The 20,008-nt window shown below is 35.4% G+C and overlaps 1 protein-coding gene and 1 non-coding gene across 2 annotated transcripts; one reads left to right on the top strand and one right to left on the bottom strand.

Annotated features, from left to right (window-relative positions):
* Nucleotides 1-6,262: 6,262 nt before the first annotated feature.
* Nucleotides 6,263-9,761, bottom strand: LOC125369307. The gene is made up of 3 exons (XM_048371325.1): nucleotides 9,282-9,761; nucleotides 8,876-9,163; nucleotides 6,263-6,418 (listed from the first exon to the last, which is right to left on the bottom strand). The coding sequence occupies exons 1-3, from the start codon at nucleotides 9,759-9,761 to the stop codon at nucleotides 6,263-6,265; spliced, it is 924 nt and encodes a 307-aa protein (XP_048227282.1).
* Nucleotides 9,762-19,464: 9,703 nt separating this feature from the next.
* Nucleotides 19,465-19,571, top strand: LOC112536896. The gene has a single exon (XR_003080813.2). It is a non-coding gene; the product is annotated as a small nucleolar RNA R71 (small nucleolar RNA).
* Nucleotides 19,572-20,008: the final 437 nt, after the last annotated feature.

Here is a 20,008-nt window from a genome sequence, read left to right as displayed (position 1 = left end):
CTTGTTTTTGTTACGCTGGCTCATAAAATTTGGGACTACGAGAGTTATTGCCCAGTCAACTCCTCTATCGTTCTTCATTTGACTTTAGTTTATTTATCTTTATGTATTTATTTATTCATAGTTAGCTTCTAATTTCTTCTTCTTATGGAATGAGAGCTTCCGCACTATAAAAATTACATGCAATTGAATACTTGAGGCTAATGAGCATATTATTTCAGTTTTCTATCTTGTGGGAAATCAAGTTATCGATTCTTCCAAGAACTTTGCTGATGCAAATCCTAGAAACACAAGAAGTCCTACTTCGACTAGGAATCCTACTCTAACTAGGAATCCTACTTCAACTAGGAATCCTAGTCCCATGAGGAGTCCTACTCCGACTAGGAATCCTACTTCAACTAGGAATCCTAGTTAATCCAACTAGGATTGTACATGAGCCACTCAAATATGATGGACCAATGACAGAGCTTGCATAAAGAAGTTTAAGGATGTTTTAGGAGTGTTCGTGAAGCAAGAGTTGAAGATTGGGTTAGAGATCCAAAGTCCAAGTGAGATTGGGCTTAATCAAGACAATGGGCCTCACGATATTCCTATCAACTTAATTCAATATATGGAGGCATGAACAAGTCAAAATATGCTGAAAATAAATAAGTCAAGCTAATTGGAGTTCAATACTCAAAAATGCGCCTCTTATTATATGTAACTTAAGCCCAAATGTCATGTTTATTATATGGGCTTGGTTTGGACGAATTTTAGGAGTATTTCTTCATTTAAAGAAATCTTTTAATAGTCTGGAGTCTTGTTTTAAGGTATCATTATAGTTTAGGAGTTCTACTCTCAGTCTTATTGTTATTTACTTCCTTATCATTATATAATTAGATTTTTCTAAGGTGTATATAAGCTAGTATGAATTTATATGTAAAGGTTGTTGAATATTGATTATTTTGGAGTTGATTCTCTTCTCTTGTTCTTCATGAACTTGGTGAATTTATCAACTGAAGGCTTGGTATTTTACAAACTTAGGTTAATCTAAACTTTTATTTATGTTAAAAAACCTTTAATTCTTTCTAATTTAGGTTCTTAAGTATAAGTTATTTAAGGGTTTTGTTGGGAGTTAGAGTTTTTTTGCTTGATCAGGTGAACGATCCTTGGTGAAGACATCAAGATTGAATACTGGTTTAACATAAGTTAGCCACATTCGTATCATTTGAGGATTTATGAAGACCTGTACTAGCGATCCTAGACTTATCGCTCATTTCCTTCCTTTCTCTTGTGTTCTTTATCTACCCTTGTGTCTAAAATCAATTCAATTTGATCCTTACACTTAGGCATGGAAGAGAATAAAGAACTTGCAATTTCTTTCCTTATCAAAATCCAAACTATATTCTCATTTATTTATTTTTTTGTTTGCCTCTTTCTAATATATGTCTTATTTGATTGTGTGGTTTTATTAGGTGAGCATAAACACGACTGCTGAGTGAAAGCGCATGGAAGCATCAAAATATAAGCATCAATCCAATGCGTTGACAAATGCGAAGAAAGAAAATTAGTTGATCAACTATTGATATTAATCTCCAAATGATCGTGGATGAATCTTTTTGAGGAAAGAGGGAAAGATGAGAATCAGGGCACGCCCATATATTATTATTCATGATTTGCACCATTGGGATCTCCATCATTCCTGGCTCCTCTAAGGACGAGGACTCCTGATGACACAAGGATTGGCATAAGGAATCCTGGGTGCCCAATTGACAAGCTTGACCGGTGGCATTAGGGATTACCTTGATCATCAAGCAGGATGAGGCATAAATCCATGCGTGTAAGGGAGAACTCATGTTGTTTTGGATTAATATAAGTATAATACTAGCCAGAATTCGAGCGCTTTGATGTTTGAAATGTAGATAATGAAGTAATTTAGGTCGAAGTGTTTTTAGGTAGTCCCACGCGTATTTACCCTTATTTTTGTTAAGCTGGCTCATAAAATTTGAGACTCCGAGAGTTGTTGCGTAACCAACTCCTTTCTCGTTCTTGATTTGACTTTAGTTTGTTTATCTTTCTTTATTTACTTATTCATATTTAGCTTCTAGTATCTTCTTCTTATGGAATGAGGGCTTTCCCATAAAAACCGTATACAACAGAATACTTGAGGCTAATGAGCATATTATTTTAGTTCTCTACCTTGTGGAAAATTAAATTTTTGGTTCTTTCAAGAACTATTTGGACTTATCAACACTCGCATTAGCGAGCATAGACTTATCCCTTACGTCCTTCCTTTCTTTTATATTCTTTATCCACCCTTGTACTTAAATCAAATCGATTTGATTCTTACACTTAGCTGCATTGGAGAGAACAGAGAACTTGTGATTTCTTTCCTTACCATATATGAAATCCTACCTATATTCTCATTTTGTTTGTTTCTTTTATTTCTCTCTTTCTAATCTCTATCTAGTATGATGGCTTGGTTTAATTTAGGAAGCATAAACACAACTATTGAGTGAAAGTGCATGGAAGCGGCAATCACAGGCACCGATCCAATGCTTCAACGAATGTGAAGAAAGAAAATTAGTTGATCGTGTATTGACATCATTCTCCGAATGATCACATATGAATCTTCTGAAGGAAAGAGGGAACGGCGAATCGAGGCATGTCCAAATATTCCGATTTAGGATTTGCACCATTAGGATCCCCATCATTGCTTGTTCCTTTAGGCATAAGGACTCTTTATGATTGATGATTTTGCATAAGGAATCATGGGAACACAATTTACAAGATTGATCAGTAGCATTGCGGCTTAGGTTGATGATCAAGCAGGACAAGATGTAAATCCATGTGCATAAGGGAGAAATAATATTATTTTCGATTAATCCATGCATAATAAATCGAGAATTTGAATGTTTTCATGTCTAGGACACATATAACTAAGTAATTTAGGTTAGAGTGTTATTAAGTAGCCCCACTAGAATTTTTCTATATTTTTATTAAGTTTGATCGTAAAATTTAGGACTATGAGAGTTGTTGACCAGACAACTCCACTCTTGTTCTTAATTTGACTTCAGTTTATCCATCTTCCTTTATTTATTTATTCATATTTAGCTTCTAGTTTCTTCCTGTTATGGAATAAGGGCTTTCACATTATAAAAAACCACATGCAACAGAATACTTAAGGCTAATGAGTATATCATTTTAGTTTTTTCTACCTTGCGGGAAATCAAGTTATAGGTTCTTTTAAGAACTTTGTGGACTTATCAACACTCGTGCTAGCATGTATAGACTTATTACTCACGTCCTTCCTTTCTTTTATGCTCTATATATGTCCTTGTGTTAAAATCAATTTGATTTGATCCTTACTCTTAATTATATAGAAGAGAAGAGAGAATTTGTGATTTCTTTCCTTATCAGATCTGAACTCCAAATTTTGACTCATTTTGTTCGTTTCTTTTGTGCCTCTCTTTCTAATCTATGTCTACTGTGGTGGTATAGTTTTATTTGAGGAGTATAAATATGAGTGTTGAGTGAAAGCACGTGGAAGCGGCAATCATAGGCACCGATCCAATGCTTCACGAATGCGAACAAAGAAAATTAGTTGAACGAGTATTGCTATCATTCTCTGAATGATCTCAGATGAATCTTTTGGAGAAAAGAGGGAATGAAAAGAATCGAGGCATGCCTAGATATTCTTATTCATGATTTGCACCATTGGAATCTCCATCATTCCTTGCTCCTCTAAGGACAAGGACTCCTGATGGCATAAGGATTAGTATGCAAAATCATGGGAGCATAATTGACAAGCTTGACCGGTGACATTATGGATTACCTTGATGATCAAGCAGGACGAGACGTAAATACAAGCGTGTAAAGGAGAACTCATATTATCTTTTATTAATCCAACCGTAATACTAGTGAAATTCAAGTGCTTTGATGTTTGAAATGCATATAATGAAGTAATTTGGATCGGAGTGTTTTTAGGTAGGCCCATGTGAATTTACCCTTATTTTTGTTAAGATGGCGCACAAAATTTAGAACTATGAGAGTTGTTACCCAGTCAACTCCTCTCTCGTTCTTGATTTGACTTTAGTTTATTTATCTTTCTTTCTTTATTTAGTAATAATTAGCTTCTAGTTTCTTCTTCTTATGGAATGAGGGCTTTCGCACTATAAAAACTACATGCCACTCAATACTTGAGGCTAATGAGCATATTATTTTAGTTTTCTACCTTATGGAAAATCAAGTGATAAGTTCTTTAAAGAACTTTGCGGACTTATCAAGACTTGCACTAGTGAACATAGACTTATCGCTCACACCCCTCCATTGTTTTGTGTTCTTTGTCCACCCTTATGCTTAAATCAATTCAATTTTTTTCATTATCGGATCCCGAATCCTACATTTTTTCTCATTTTATTCATTTATTTTGTGCTTCTCTTTCTAATCTCTATCTAGTATTGATGGTTTGGTTTTATTTGGTGAGTACGAACACGAGTGTTGAGTGAAAGTGCATGGAAGCGAAAATTATAAGCACCGATCTAATGCTTGCATAAATGCGAAGAAAAGAAAATTAGTTGATCAAGTATTAGTATCATTCTCCTAATGATCGTAGACGAATCTTTTGAAGAAAAGAAGGAATAATGAGAATTAGCGTAAGGAATCATCGAAATGCAATTGACAAGCTTGACCAGTGGCATTGGAGCTTAGCTTGATTATTAAGCAGGATGAGACGTAAATCCACACATTGGGATCTCCATCATTCCATGTTCCTCTAAGCATGCAACCAAATACTTGAGGCTAGTGAGCATATTATTTTAGTTTTCTACCATGTGAGAAATCAAGTAATATGTTCTTTCAAGAACTTTGCGGACTTATGAAGATCCGCAATAGCGAACCTAGACTTATTGCTCATGCCCTTTCTTTCTTTAGTGCGTTTTGTCTACCCTTGCATTTAAATCAATTCGATTTGATCCTTATGCTTAGACATGGAAGAGAATAAAGAACTTGCATTTTTTTCCTTGTTGGATCCGAAATCTAAACTATATTATCATTTATTCGTCTTTTTTCACCTCTTTCTAATCTATGGCTTGTATGATGGTTTGGTTTTATTTGGCGAGCATAAATAGGAGTGTTGAGATAAAGCACATGGTAGTGATAGTCATAGGCACCAATCCAATGCTTGGACAAATGCAAAGAAAGAAAATTAGTTGATCGAGTATTGATATCATTCTTCAAATGATCGCAGATAAATCTTTTAGAGTAGAGAGGCAACAGCGTGAATCAAGGCACGTCTAAATATTCCGATTTAGGATTTGCACCATTAGGATATCTGTATTGCATGTTTCTCTAGGCACGAGGACTCCCTGATGACATAAGGATTGGCGTAAGAGATCAGCGGAGCGCAATTGACAAGCTTGACCAGTAACATTAAGGCTTAGCTTAATGTTCGGGATGCATATAATGAATTAGTTTAGGTTAGAGTGTTGTCAGGTTGGCCGATGCAAATTTTCAATTGTTTTCGTTAAGCCGGTTCATAGAATTTGGGATACGAGAGTTGTTGACCACTCAACAACTATCTGGTTCTTGATTTGACTTTAGTTTATTCATCTTTCTATATTTATTTATTCATATTTAGCTTCAAGTTTCTTCTTCTAATGGAATGAGGGTTTCAAACTATAAAAATTGCATGCAATGGAATCATTGAGGCTTATGAGCTGATGAGCTTCGTATGCAACTACAACTAAGGCAGTGAACCTATCGATGTAGCCTAGCACAACGGCAAGTATTAAAATATCGTATCCCTCGGGAAAGTGAAATGCTAGAGTTACTACTTCATTCTTTTTTATCTAGACTAAAATTAATGATGGATGGTTTATAGATTTACTAATGACTAAAAACTAAGTTCTAAATGGAATGCGAAAATAAATGAGTTAATAGACCAATTAAGAAAAGAAAGCAAGCCCAAAGGGGACCTAGACTAATTGGCAATCAAACAAAAGATAACAGATTGTTGAGTCCGATGAGGCTACCCATGGACGGATTCTTAATTGAATTCGGTTTCCCTCTCGAGACAATCGAACTCCTAAACATAAGAACCTAAAGTTGGAATCTCTTCCTAACGATTGATTATTAAGTTAGCCTTAAGCTTTAATCCGCCTCTATTAAGCTTTGTTAATTCTTAATCCGGTAAATTAATTAACCTTATCCTTAACTGAAAATTAACCTGATCTTGCCATTAAATTTCCAAACTCAATTAGAATTTCTCAATTGCTAAAAGAATTTCTCAAAGCCTTGATCTACACTGCAGTTGATCTCTAGAATTGCTTCTTGATTTGCTCCAAAACTCCTCCTCAACCTTCAATCCAAAACCCATATCACGAATCTGATGTTCCAAGGTGGAATCAGTTTCTTGGAAGCCCCCTAAAATGCCTGACAACGTCTAGCAAAATTATAATGGAAGATCAAAAGTCAAAATCGCCGATCCATAACTCTCTTTTCTCTTTTTGGTTCGTTCCTTTTATTTATTATGCAAATACAGGCGTGTTCTAATCCGTGTCCCTCAACACGGGCCGTGTTGGACTCCAATTGACAGAATCAACTGAATCGAGCATGGCCGTGTTCTTGCCCGTGTTAACCAACACAGGCCGTGCTCTAGGGCGTGGTACCCTTGGAAAACGTGTTGCTTCAAAGTGCTTAAGCTACACAGCCTGAAATTTTCGCACGGGCTCCAACACGAGCCGTGTTGACTTCTCAAAAGTCAATCCAAGGTCAAAAGCTTCTGATTTCGTCCGTTTTCGCCCGAAATTGATCTAAAATTGCTAAAGCACTGATGATGAACCTATAAAATCTCCTGAAACACGAAAGGACACAAAACACAGGTGATCTTGGAATAAAAATACAATAAATGCTAAGAAAATGCGTGGTAATATGTCAACAAATATGTGTAAAACTTTGCATATCAAATCACCCCATACTTAAGATTTTGCTTGTCCTCAAGCAATTAATAATTTAACCTCACAAAGCCGCAGTCAGCAAATCCTCAAAGTTCATGCCCCTAGGCCACAATAGATACCATTCTACACATCTTAAAAGAAACTCAATCATAAGTCAAGCTGCAAATCATTAGTAGAGAATGGAGATAATATCAATGCATGAATAAAAAACAACTAAATAATAGACATCAAAATCCAATTCCTCAGATGGATCACGCAAGTCACTCAAAGTGTGTATAAGGTGAGAAACAAATTCCTCAAAGCAAATGCAAAAACCCGCTTACCATAAGCTCACTCATAAATCCTATCTCTGCTACTGCAAACAAATGAATACCAAAATCAAAGGTTGTTTACCAGGGTTGTAACGGGGCTAAGGTGTATGGAGATTTAGGAAAGAGGTGTGAAAATGCTGGAAATTCTTGCAATAAACAAACATGTATGCTCAAAGGATTAAATGCCCAAAAATTCAAAACCATATTCGCTAAAACCCTTAATTTGTAGTATAATGCTAAAAAATGCTCTAAATCCAATACAGAGATAAAGAAATAAAGAATTTTGTTTTTTTCTTTTTAACTAGCAGCTTATAAGGGAACTGCTGCATACTACTGAATAAAGTAAAGAAAAAATACAGTTTGGATTGAAGGGAGCATTTAAAATATCAAAAGGACTTAGTGAATTTACCAACATAGAAAATGGCATTTTAATACCAAATAAGAGAGAGCAAATCATAAAAATCCCAGCATAAAGATAAGAGAAAGATAAAATGAAAAGCTAAGATGTAAAGTGTGAAATGGTGTAAAATGAAGAAAATGGTAAAAGCTCAACCATGACTAACACAAAGGGTAGGCTTTTAGTCAAGTGTGGTGCATTCTAAGTTGGCCAAATCATCTCATGGTATTCACAAATTCATGTAACCTCGACAAGCATTACAAAGCAAGTTCTCGAAGCAAAGCCAAGTACAATGCACACTCAAACAAGTAATATAAAGAGCATATGTATAGTGAATGCTCAACTGGCTCAAAATCTCACATTTGAAGTGTGGCATTAGTTGCAATTGGTTCTCAACATCATAAATTAAGTCATCACTTAAGAAACACATGCATATGACATAATCAATATTCTAAGTTAAAATTTGACAACTCAAGAAATAATTAAGTAACACCGATTTAACCTAGCAGAGTTAATGTGTTAAACACCATTAATTGTTTCCCAAGAATAATAAACAACAAAGAAAAGTAATTGAAATTCTATAAATCATATTGTCAATTTAGCTCAAAAATAGCATACTTAAGTTTATAAAGACATAATATCCTAACATCCTAACAATATATATCATCAGCAATAGCAATTTCAGACACATCTAAAAATCATAGGAAAGAGAAAAGAACATACTGTTTACCCACACCCACCCCACACTTGAAGAATAAACTATCCTCAATGTAAAATGAAGTGGGTACCCCGCATGGGATGTGCAAATAAGAGAAGCAGAAATAATAAAATCCAAGTACATAACATGTTTGAAAAATAAAGTAAATAAATGCATAAAATAAAAGAAGATCTAAGGAAGACTGCCATGATCACTCGCCGAGGCTGGTGGAGTGAAAATTTTATGCATCCTCGGTAAGAGCTGAAATTGAAAGATATAGAAATAACAGAAATTAAAAATAAAAATTAAATAAAATACAAAAACCAAAACTAGGAAAATGTTCTAAAACTAAAGATTCAAGTATCAAAAATACAAAATAAAAGTTAGGGTGCCTCCTAAAAGCGCTTCCTTTTATTTCGAGTCATTTAGCTAGAATCGATGACCATTCTCTGCATGTGCAAGTTTGATGTATGTCAGCAATCCTCCATGCAACCGCTCTCTAGTACTTTCTTAGAGAGGGCAATGTCATTTCCCTCACCTCGGGTGTCAAGTCTACTGCTAGAGTGACAAGTAACCTGTTATCCTCATTCATATGTGCATAGTCGAGATGCTGTGGAAGCTCTTTCAAATCGAGAACTGGTGGTTCCTCAAGTGATGGCCTCAACTTCTGCACACCTATACTATCAATCACAACAAACTCATCAGTATTGTTACTTGGCTCGTTTGCTAATAGAAACTCAAGCTGCTCTAAAACTTCCTCATTTGACAGCTCATGCTCATTTCCCCTTGGCAAAGTAACTTGTAGAGGGTCTTCAACTAATACTTCCTACAACTGTGTCTCAATAGCATCGTCAAATACATTAAAAGCATACACAACATTATCATTGATCTAAAGACTGTCTTATAGAATTATTCAAGTCAAAGGTGACAGTCTCATCTCCTACCCTAAGTTTTAACTTTCCATCATAAAAATTTATCATTGCCCTAAATGTTGCAAGAAAATTTCTATCTAGAATCAAGGGTACAGTACCACCACCGTCCATGTCTAAGATCATAAAATCAACAAGAAATAAAAATTTATTTACTTTTACAAGCACATTCTCTACAATACCCCTAGGATACTTAATAGACCTATCAGCTAACAGTATACTCATCCTAGTGGGTTTAGTCTCTCCCAGCCCTAACTTTGCAAACAGGCTGTATGACATTACATTATTACTAGCCCCCAAATCAGCTAAACCATCATCAATAGATAAGTTACCTATAATACAAGGAATAGTAAAATTCCCTAAATCATGTCGCTTTTTCGGTAACTTGTTCTGGAAAATTGCCGAACATTCCTCGTTTAGTGTCACGCACGCCAAGTCCTCAAACTTCCTTTTGTTGCTAAGAATCTCCTTTAAGAACTTCGCATACCTAGGCATCTGCGAAATAGCTTCAACAAAAGGTAAATTTATATGTAGTTGTTTAAATATATCCAGAAATTTCCGATTGATAAATATCCTCGTATTACAGGGTTGTTTTCTCATATTTATAAATATATCCCTCTTACGAGGTTAGTTTCACATATTAAAAAATTTACCCCTTCTACGAGGCTGTTTTCTGATATTAAAAGATTTACCCGTTACACGAGGCTATTTTCTTAGACTCGCAATTACACTACTTTTAGGGGGTTATTTTCTCAGATTCATAAATATACACGTTATACAGGGTTATTTTCTAATATTGATAAATATACCACTTTTACGGGGTGATCTTCTCATAAATTATTAGCACTATTATGGTGTTATTTTATCAAATTCATAAATATACACGTTTAGGATTTTTCTTATATATACAAATATACCCCTTTTACGGGTTGTTTTCTCATATTATAATATTAACCCATTTAAGGGGTTGTTTTCTCATACTCACAAATATACTAAAATTACGGGGTTATTTTCTCCGATTGATAAAAATCCCCGTATTACGGGGTTGTTTTCTCATATTAAAAAATTTACCCTTTCTATGAGGCTGCTTTCTTACACCCGTATTTACACTAATTTTACGGGGTTGTTTTCTCATATTCATAAATATACACGTTGTACAGGGTTATTTTCTTATATTGATAAATATACCACCTTTACGGGGTGATCTTTTCATACTGAATTATTAGCACTATTATGGTGTTGTTTTCTCAAAATCATAAATATACACGTTTTACGGGGTTATTTTCTTATATGGACAAATATAACCCTTTTACGAGGTTGTTTTCTCATATTATAAAATTAACCCATTTAAGGAGTTGTTTTCTCTTACTCACAAATATACCAAAATTATGGGGTTATTTTCTCCCATTGATAAATATCCCCGTAATACGGGGTTATTATCTCATATTACTCATATTAAATTATTAGCATTATTATGGGACTGTTTTCTCAAATTCATAAACATACACATTTTACGGGCTTATTTTCTTATATTGACAAATATACCCCTTTTACGGGGTTGTTTTCTCATATTACAAAATTAACCCATTTAAGTGGTTGTTTTCTCATACTTACAAATATACCAAAATTATGGGGTTATTTTTTTCGATTGATAAATATCCCTGTATTACGGGGATGTTTTCTAATATTTATAAATATACCCATCTTACAGAGTTGTTTTCTCATATTAAAAAATTTACCCCTTCTACGAGGCTATTTTTTTTAGGCACACAATTATACTACTTTTACAGGGTTGTTTTCTAAGATTCATAAATATACACGTTTTACGGGGTTGTTTTCTCATATTTATAAATATACACGTTTTACGGGATTATTTTCTTATAGTGAGAAATATACCACTTTTACGGGGTCGTTTTCTCATATTAAATTATTAGCACTATTCTTTGGGTTGATTTCTCAAATTTTTAAATATACACGTTTACGGGGTTATTTTCTTATATGGACAAATATACCCCTTTTAAGGAGTTATTTTCTCATATTATAAAATTAACCCTTTTAAGGGGTTGTTTTCTCATACTCACAAATATACCAAAATTACGGAGTTATTTTCTCCGATGGATAAATATCCCTATATTACGAGGTTGCTTTCTCATATTAAAAAATTTACCCCTTCTACGAGACTGTTTTCTCATACTTGCAATTACACTACTTTTACGGGGTTGTTTTCTCATATACCTAAATATACACATTTTACGGAGTTATTTTCTTATATTGATAAATATACGACTTTATGGGGTTATTTTCTTATATTGACAAATATACCTCCTTTATGGGGTTGTTTTCTCATACTCACAAATATACCAAAATTACGGGGTTATTTTCTTCGATTGATAAATATCCCCGTATTACGGAGTTGTTTTCTCATATTAAAAAATTTACCCTTTCTTCGATGTTGTTATTTCATATTCATAAATATACACGTTTTACGGGGTTATTTTCTCATATTGATAAATATACCACTTTATGGGGTTAATTTCCTATATTAAATTATTAGCACTATTATGAGATTGTTTTCTCAAATTCATAAATATTCACGTCTTTACGGGGTTATAAATATACCCTTTTACGGGGTTGTTTTCTCATATTATAAAATTAACCTATTTAAGTGATTGTTTTCTCATACTCATAAATATGCTAAAATTACGGGGTTATTTTCTTTGATTGATAAATATCCCCGTATTACGGGTTTATCTTCTAATATTTATAAATATACCCCTCTTACGGGGTTGTTTTCTCATATTAAAAAATTTACCCCTTCTACGACGTTGTTTTCTTAGACTCGCAATTACACTACTTTTACGGAGTTGTTTTCTCAAATTCATAAATATACAGGTTTTACGGGGTTATTTTCTTATATTGATAAATATACCACTTTTACGGGGTCGTTTTTTCATTTTAAGTTATTAGCACTATTATGCGGTTGTTTTTTCAAATTCATAAATATACACGTTTTTACGAAGTTATTTTATTATATTAACAAAAATACCCCTTTTACGGGGTTGTTTTCACATATTATAAAATTAACCCATTTTAAGGGGTTGTTTTCTCATACTCACTAATATACCAAAATTACAGGGTTATTTTCTTCGATTGATAAATATCCCCGTTTTATGGGGTTGTTTTCTCATATTAAAAAATTTACCCCTTCTATGAGGTTGTTTTCTCATATTAAAAAATTTACCCCTTCTATGAGGTTGTTTTCTCATATTAAAAAATTTATCCCTTCTACGAGGCTGTTTTCTCATATTCATAAGTATACACGTTTTATGGGGTTATTTTCTTATATTGATAAATATACGACTTTTACGTGGTCGTTTTCTCATCCTAAATTATTAGCACTATTATGGGGTTATTTTCTCAAATTCATAAATATACATGTTCTAAAGGATTATTTTCTTATATCGACAAATATACCCCTTTTAAGGGGGTATTTACTCATATTATAAAATTAACCCATTTAAGGGGTTGTTTTCTTATATTCACGAATATACCAGAATTACGAGGTTATTTCCTTAGATTCATAAATATCCCCATATTATGGGTTTGTTTTCACATATTAAAAAATTTACCACTTCTACGAGGTTGTTTTCTAATATTAAAAAATTTACCCATTCTACGATGTTGTTTTCTTAGACTCGCAATTACACTACTTTTAAGGGGTTGTTTTCTCATATTCATAAATATACATGTTTTACAGGGTTATTTTCTTATAATGATAAATATACCACTTTTACGGGGTCATCTTCTCATTATTAAATTATTAGCATTATTATTGGGTTGTTTTCTCAAATTCATAAACATACATGTTTTACGGGCTTATTTTCTTATATTGACAAATATACCCCTTTTACGAGGTTATTTTCTCATATTATAAAATTAACCCATTTAAGTGGTTGTTTTCTCATACTCATAAATATACTAAACTTACGGGGTTATTTTCTCAGATTCATAAATATACACGCTTTACGGGATTATTTTCTTATATTGATAAATATACCACTTTTACGTGATCGTTTTCTCATATTAAATTATTAGCACTATTATGGGGTTGTTTTCTCAAATTCATAAATATACACATTTTACGGGCTTAGTTTTTATATTGACAAATATTGTCACGACCCGATCTGTAGGCCCGTGACCGGCACTAGGGAAATGGTAGGCATAAGGCCACCGAACCCCGTACTAAGCCTGACCATTCACTAACTCAATCAAATTGAAATTTGGACTCAATCCAAAGCACCGATTCACAATTTATCTTAACCATTAAAGTCTACATATTAAATTCGGTTTGCCAGCAAAATTAGGCAAGACCCGAATTTACATAAAATTACAACTGACAAGTCTAAAATTTCTACTGCGGAGAATCTAAAATCTTTACAAGTCAAACGTACCAAAATCAAATTCATCAACCCGATGATGAAGGAGTTGGGCTGCTAGATAAGAACTGCGGAAAGACTAACAATCACCTGAAAAATAGTGAAATTGAGACTGTCAGTCTCGATAGTGAGTTAAAATCATATATCCAAAAACAATTACAAACACTTTAATAACACATTTATTTAAATTGAAATAAATATTAAGTCATACAAAATAAACGAGTCATGCCATGCTTAAATAAAAATGACTTTCACATACTACGGGATGGAGTACCTCAGCAGAACCCTAATCCCAACACTAAACATCTCGACTCTCTCATTCTAATACAGAACTGGCACCCAGAGAGCGAAGCTCGATCAGGGTCCTTAAACCCAGTTCAGTCACTTAATTATCACTAACACTCTTAGCCTTTCGGCTCTCTCATTCTAGCAGAACTGGCACCCAGAGAGCGAAGCTCGACCAGGGTCCTTAACTCCAGTCTAGTCACTTAGGTTTCCAAATAAGCCGACGCCTAGAGAGCAATGCTCGACCAGACCTTTACTCCGGCACACTCACTCTACTCAGCCCAAAGAGCAATGCTCGACCAGGGCAATTCCTAATTTACCTTTTTTAAAAAAATTTACAAACCTTTACCCTTTTATTTTCTGTCTCTGATTCATACCGGTGCATCTCATCGATAGCATGTTCTATACAGCCGTCCCATCCCGAGTCAACACGACAACACAAAACCACAATGCAGTAAATTGAAACATATATGAATAGTGATTAAATAAATAATTAAAATATTAAATTAGTTAATCAAAACTATCACATAAAATCTTAGCATGACAGATGAACAGATATATGACTTCAACTCATAGATCTGACGACCTCCTAGCTCTGCTCTGATGCGGAAAATAATTAATCAATAACGTTGAAACATTTGACAATTAACCCTAGGTCTAGATTCCTAAGACTGACTGTCTAAATATTTCGACTCGGGTAAATTCTCCGAAAATTCGGTAGAACCTCCCCTAAGATACGGACATTTAGCCACCGTAAAACGAGTCCAGGACCTGCCAGAAAACACTTCAAATATTCAACAATTCATTTTAACGGGAGCCTGGTCCCCAAGACTTCACTATTTTTCCTGACTCCGCCACACATCACAAATCACGACTAAAGGCAGACAGTCCGACAAACAATTATTTTAACTCACAATATTTTCTAATGCTCAACACAAATTAATAAATACATAAATTTCACAGGGAATTCTAAAATCAACGGGCCAGAGAAATTACCGAGATGCTTGATCGCTCGGTCGACTCGCCTCTAGCCGCCGAAGTCCGCTGATGACGATCCCAGTTTTCAATCTTTCGATCCGACCTCCGATCGTCTGGAGAGATTTACGGACGATCTCGACCGTCAATTTTTGAATGGAGTCCGATCGCCACGAAACCGGTGCCATTGGAAAGCTTGAGCTGAGGAGAGTCCGGATATACTCTCCGATAGGCCAAAGCTCACCGAAAATCCCAAGATTCCAACTGTCATAACTTCACCGGATCTCCTCCCTCCGGCCACCATTGCCAACGCCGCTACTCCTAAAAGAAAGCCTTCAACTCACCGGTCATTTTGAGACCGAAATCATTGCCAAAGGATGCTGAAACGGCTTGAACGGTGGCAAGAAAGCCGCTGCCACTTCTCGCACTCTCTCGCCGTCGCTGTTGTCCTCGGGCTTCTTGGTCTGCACCTCAGAGCTCGCCACCACCGGCCACGTGGCAACCCTCTTCTCCTTCTTCTCCTTCTTCTTCTTCTTCTTCTTCTTTCTTTTCTTTCCTTTCCTTCCATATCGACTTTTGGTCCCTGCACTTTTCTTCCTTACCGTTTAGTCCCTCAACTTTTTAATTACTAACAATTTCATCCTACAAAATTTCCAATTAACCCTTAAACTTTTCTTTAGCTTTTCAATTAAACCCCTAACTATTTAATTTGGGCCAAATTAGAATTATTGAAAATATATAATTATATATTTACCCTTGCTTTTAAATGTAAAATTACCAAAAAGCTCTTGCCAACATATTTAATTATAAAAATACCAAACGTACAAATTTTCATTAAAACCCCATTAATAAAATTATATTTTTAATCCTTATTCCAAAATAAATTTCTAATTTAATCCTAACACACAATTAATTTAATTAATCAATTTGCTAAACATTTTCTAATTAAAATTTATCATTCCCCGCTAATCCTTTTATAAAAAATATTATTTATTAATCCTTTCATAACTCTCAAATATAGAATTTTAATTCATATATTCATTTTGGGGAAAAATTGAATGACCCAAAAATATAATTTATTTTCCAAAGAATTTATTTAATTAATTTCTTAAAAATCAAACTAACTGGATATAGGAAATAACTCCCTTATTTGTCTAGCATTAAAATTCAAAATTCTATTTAAATCATTCCAATTTAAACCAACTAAAAATAAAGAAAAATAAATTTAAATAAAAACTCATTTATTAATTGTTATTAATATTATCATTATTAAAGGAAAATTCGGGTATTACATCCTCCCCCCATAACAAAAATTCATCCTCGAATTTTAAAGAAAAAGAATAGGAACCTCTCATCTCCAGCTCGGCTTCTCGGGTACTTTCCTCGGCAGAGAAAAAAGTTCATCCACAAGACCCCATCGACAAAACCCTTGAGCAAAACTGGCGAACCTGAGAATCCACGATCCTGACTTACTGCTCCTCGGAAGTCAAATCTTCACTTCCTTCCATACACCGAGGTTCCAACACGAGCAAAGGATCAAAAATACACTTCCTGACACACAAATCTACGAAATACTGGATTGACCTGCGAGAAAGTTTGGCGGCAAGTCCAACTTGCATGCCACCTCACCAATCCTGCCGATAATTCCAAGGGTTCCACACAAGAAGGGCTAACTTGCCTTCCTTACCAAATCGCATCAATTCTTGCACATGAGACACCTTAGGATTACATACTCTCTAATACAAATCTCCACGTGCTCCCACTCTGGGTTCGGACAACTCCTCTGCTTCCTGAAATCTGTCTTCAGCCGTTCGCGAGAAAAGAATCTTCTCTAAAAGATCTGGACCAACTCGGGTCCCACCAAAAATCGATTCGCCAAATTCCTTCCTAATGACGTGTCCCTTGCACGGACATAATATCCTTAACATCCATATCACATCATCCACGTCATATCATCCATCTAGTTGCGATAACTGATACAAAACCATGCCATCCTGACACAAAATTCCTTTCAACTGGAATCTAGAAGTCTCCTCTATCATCCAACATGGGGCCTACCGCATCACAGATTCATTCTCACAACAACTACGCTTGTCATCCAGAGAATTCCAAGCTAACACAATTTACTTTGAAAGATTTATTTATCTACTTACTTTATAATCAACACTGATAGAAATTATTATCTTGAAAAACACTTTTATAAAATCATAAAATCTCTAGCCATTTTCTTTATATAAAATTCTAAAGTATCGCGCACTAGGGTGATGATGCCCCCTATCACCAAGGGTTGCACGATGTATGATGCATGCCCTTGGAATTGTGCATGCCTAACAGTGAAATGCCATAATGAATTCTTTCGAAACTGGGCGCAATATTGTATTTTAAAACACTTGTTCTACATAGAAAAATAAATAGTGTTCACTTAAGTTTCTCTAGATTCCGAGTGTCCGAAAATGCTCCTACCACCTTTCTTAAGCTTCTTACAACCACAACTCGACCATATGAGCTTTGACCTCTACTCGACTTTCCACGCACTAACTTCGGTGCTACTCATTAAGGCGATGCCTGATGCGATGATGAGATAGTTCATGACATGACTGCAACTACGCTCTGCACTAATTCTGACTGTGGTGCCAGTTATCGAAACAACAATCAAAGCATCCAAGGCCAGTCTGCACTAATCACTTGAAGAAAATGGCACGAGTCTACTGCACTTCTAATTTTTGCTATCGCTATAATGCTCATTCTCAACACAACATCAAAAACAAGCTCACAAGAAAGAAGGATAGACTCTCTCCAACAGTGAAAACTGAGACACTAGAGTCAATGAAAACAAACAAGACAGACTTGATCCTAGCTCCACAGTACCAAGAATCTTAACCTAGGTCGAAGGAAATCTAAACCTAAGCTTTGATACCAACTTTGTCACGATCCGATTTGTGGGCTTGTGACCGGCACTAGGGAATGGGTAGGCATAAGGTCACCGAATCCCGTAGTAAGTCTGACCATTCACTAACTCAATCAAATTGAAATTTGGACTCAATCCAAAGCATAGATTCACAATTTATCTTAACCATTAAATTCTACATATTAAATTCAGTCTGCTAGCATAATTAGGCAAGACCCGAATTTACATAAAATTACAACTGACAAGTCTAAAATTTCTACTGCGGAGAATCTAAAATTTTTACAAGTCAAACGTACCAAAATGAAATACATTAACCCGATGATGAAGGAGTCAGGCTGCTAGATAAGAACTGCGGAAAGACTAACAATCACCTAAAAATAGTGAAATTGAGATTGTCAGTCTCGAGAGTGAGTTAAAATCATATATCCAAAAATAATTACAAACACTTCAATAACAAATTTATTTAAATTGAAATAAACATTAAGTCATGCAAAAATATACGAGTCATGCCATGCTTAAATAAAAATAACTTTCACATACTACGAGAAAGAGTACCTCATCAGAACCCTAATCCCAACACTAAACATCTCGACTCTCTCATTCTAATAGAACTGGCGCTAGAGAGCAAAGCTCGACCTGGGTCCTTAAATCTAGTTTAGTCACTTAATTATCACTAATATTCTTAGCCTTTCGGCTCTCTCATTCTAACAGAACTGGCACCCAGAGAGCGAAGCTCGACTAGGGTCCTTAAATCTAGTTCAGTCACTTAATTATCAGTAACACTCTTAGCCTTTCGGCTCTTTTACTCCAATAAGACTGGCGCCCAGAGAGCGAAGCTCGACCAAGGTCCTTAACTCCAGTCTGGTCACTTAGGTTTCCAAATAAGCTGGCGCCCAGAGAGCAATGCTCGACTAGGAACCTTTACTTCGACACACTTACTCTACTCAGCCCAGAGAGCAATGCTCGACCAGGGCAATTCCTAATTTACCTTTTTTAAAAAATTTACAAACCTTTACCCCTTTATTTTCTGTCTCTGATTCATACAGGTGCATCTCATTGATAGCATGTTCTACAGCCGTTTCATGCTGGAGTCAACACGACAACACAAAACCACAATGCAGTAAATTGAAACATATATGAATAGTGATTAAATAAATAATTAAAATATTAAATTAGTTAATCAAAACTATCACATAAAATCTTAGCATGACAGGTGAACAAATATATGACTTTAACTCATAGATCTGACGACCTTCTAGCTCTGTCGGATGCCTCGGATGGAGTGATGGGCTACTGATACAACCTACACCTAAGGCAGTGAACCGGCATCTGGAGTTGGTTAATATTCTTGGCTAGAAGCTCCACCTGAGCTGCCAAGGCTGCTGTGGAATCCAGTTGGTTGATCACTCCTTGTCTTCCTGGTCGGCTCCTAGAGGATTGCCATTGATAATTGTTCATGGCCATTTCCTCTATCAAGTTCTGAGCCTGCTCGGGCATCTTACTATTTAGTGCCCCACCTGCTGCAGCATCCACCATCTCCCTCATCGTAAGGTTCAACCCGCTGTAGAAAGTCTGAACCTATATCCATACTGGCAATCTGTGATGTGGGCAGCATCTCAAAAGGTCCTTAAACCTCTACCATGCATCATACATGCTTTCATCATCAAACTGCACAAAAGAAGATATATCATTTCTAAGTTTAGCAGTTTTAGTGGGAGGAAAATACTTATATAAAAATTTTTCGGCCAACGCCTTCTAGGTAGTAATTGTCTGCTGTGGAAGAGATTGCAACCATCTCTTGGCTCTATCCCTCAAGGAAAATGGAAACAATCTCAGCCGAATGGCATCATCGGTTATTCCATTTATCTTGAATGTGTCACAAATCTCCAAAAGGTTGGAGATATGAGCATTGGGATCCTCGCTGGGCAATCCTCCAAACTGCACGCTTTGCTGGATCATCTGGATAACATTGGCTATTATTTTAAAATTATTGGCTGCTACAGCACGTCTGAATATACTAGTTTTCGTCCCATCCAAAGATGGTCGAGCAAACTCGTACATCGTCCTCTGATCGTCATCGGCTTGGGGGTTGTGGTTCTCCATCACGTCAGCTCCTTGAACCTGAACTATAACTCTGT

Source organism: Ricinus communis, chromosome 2 (assembly GCF_019578655.1).
Source record: "Ricinus communis isolate WT05 ecotype wild-type chromosome 2, ASM1957865v1, whole genome shotgun sequence".
Classification (NCBI taxonomy): Eukaryota; Viridiplantae; Streptophyta; class Magnoliopsida; order Malpighiales; family Euphorbiaceae; genus Ricinus; species Ricinus communis.
Note: the sequence above shows the minus strand (reverse complement) of the source record. Positions and strands in the feature narration are given on the sequence as shown.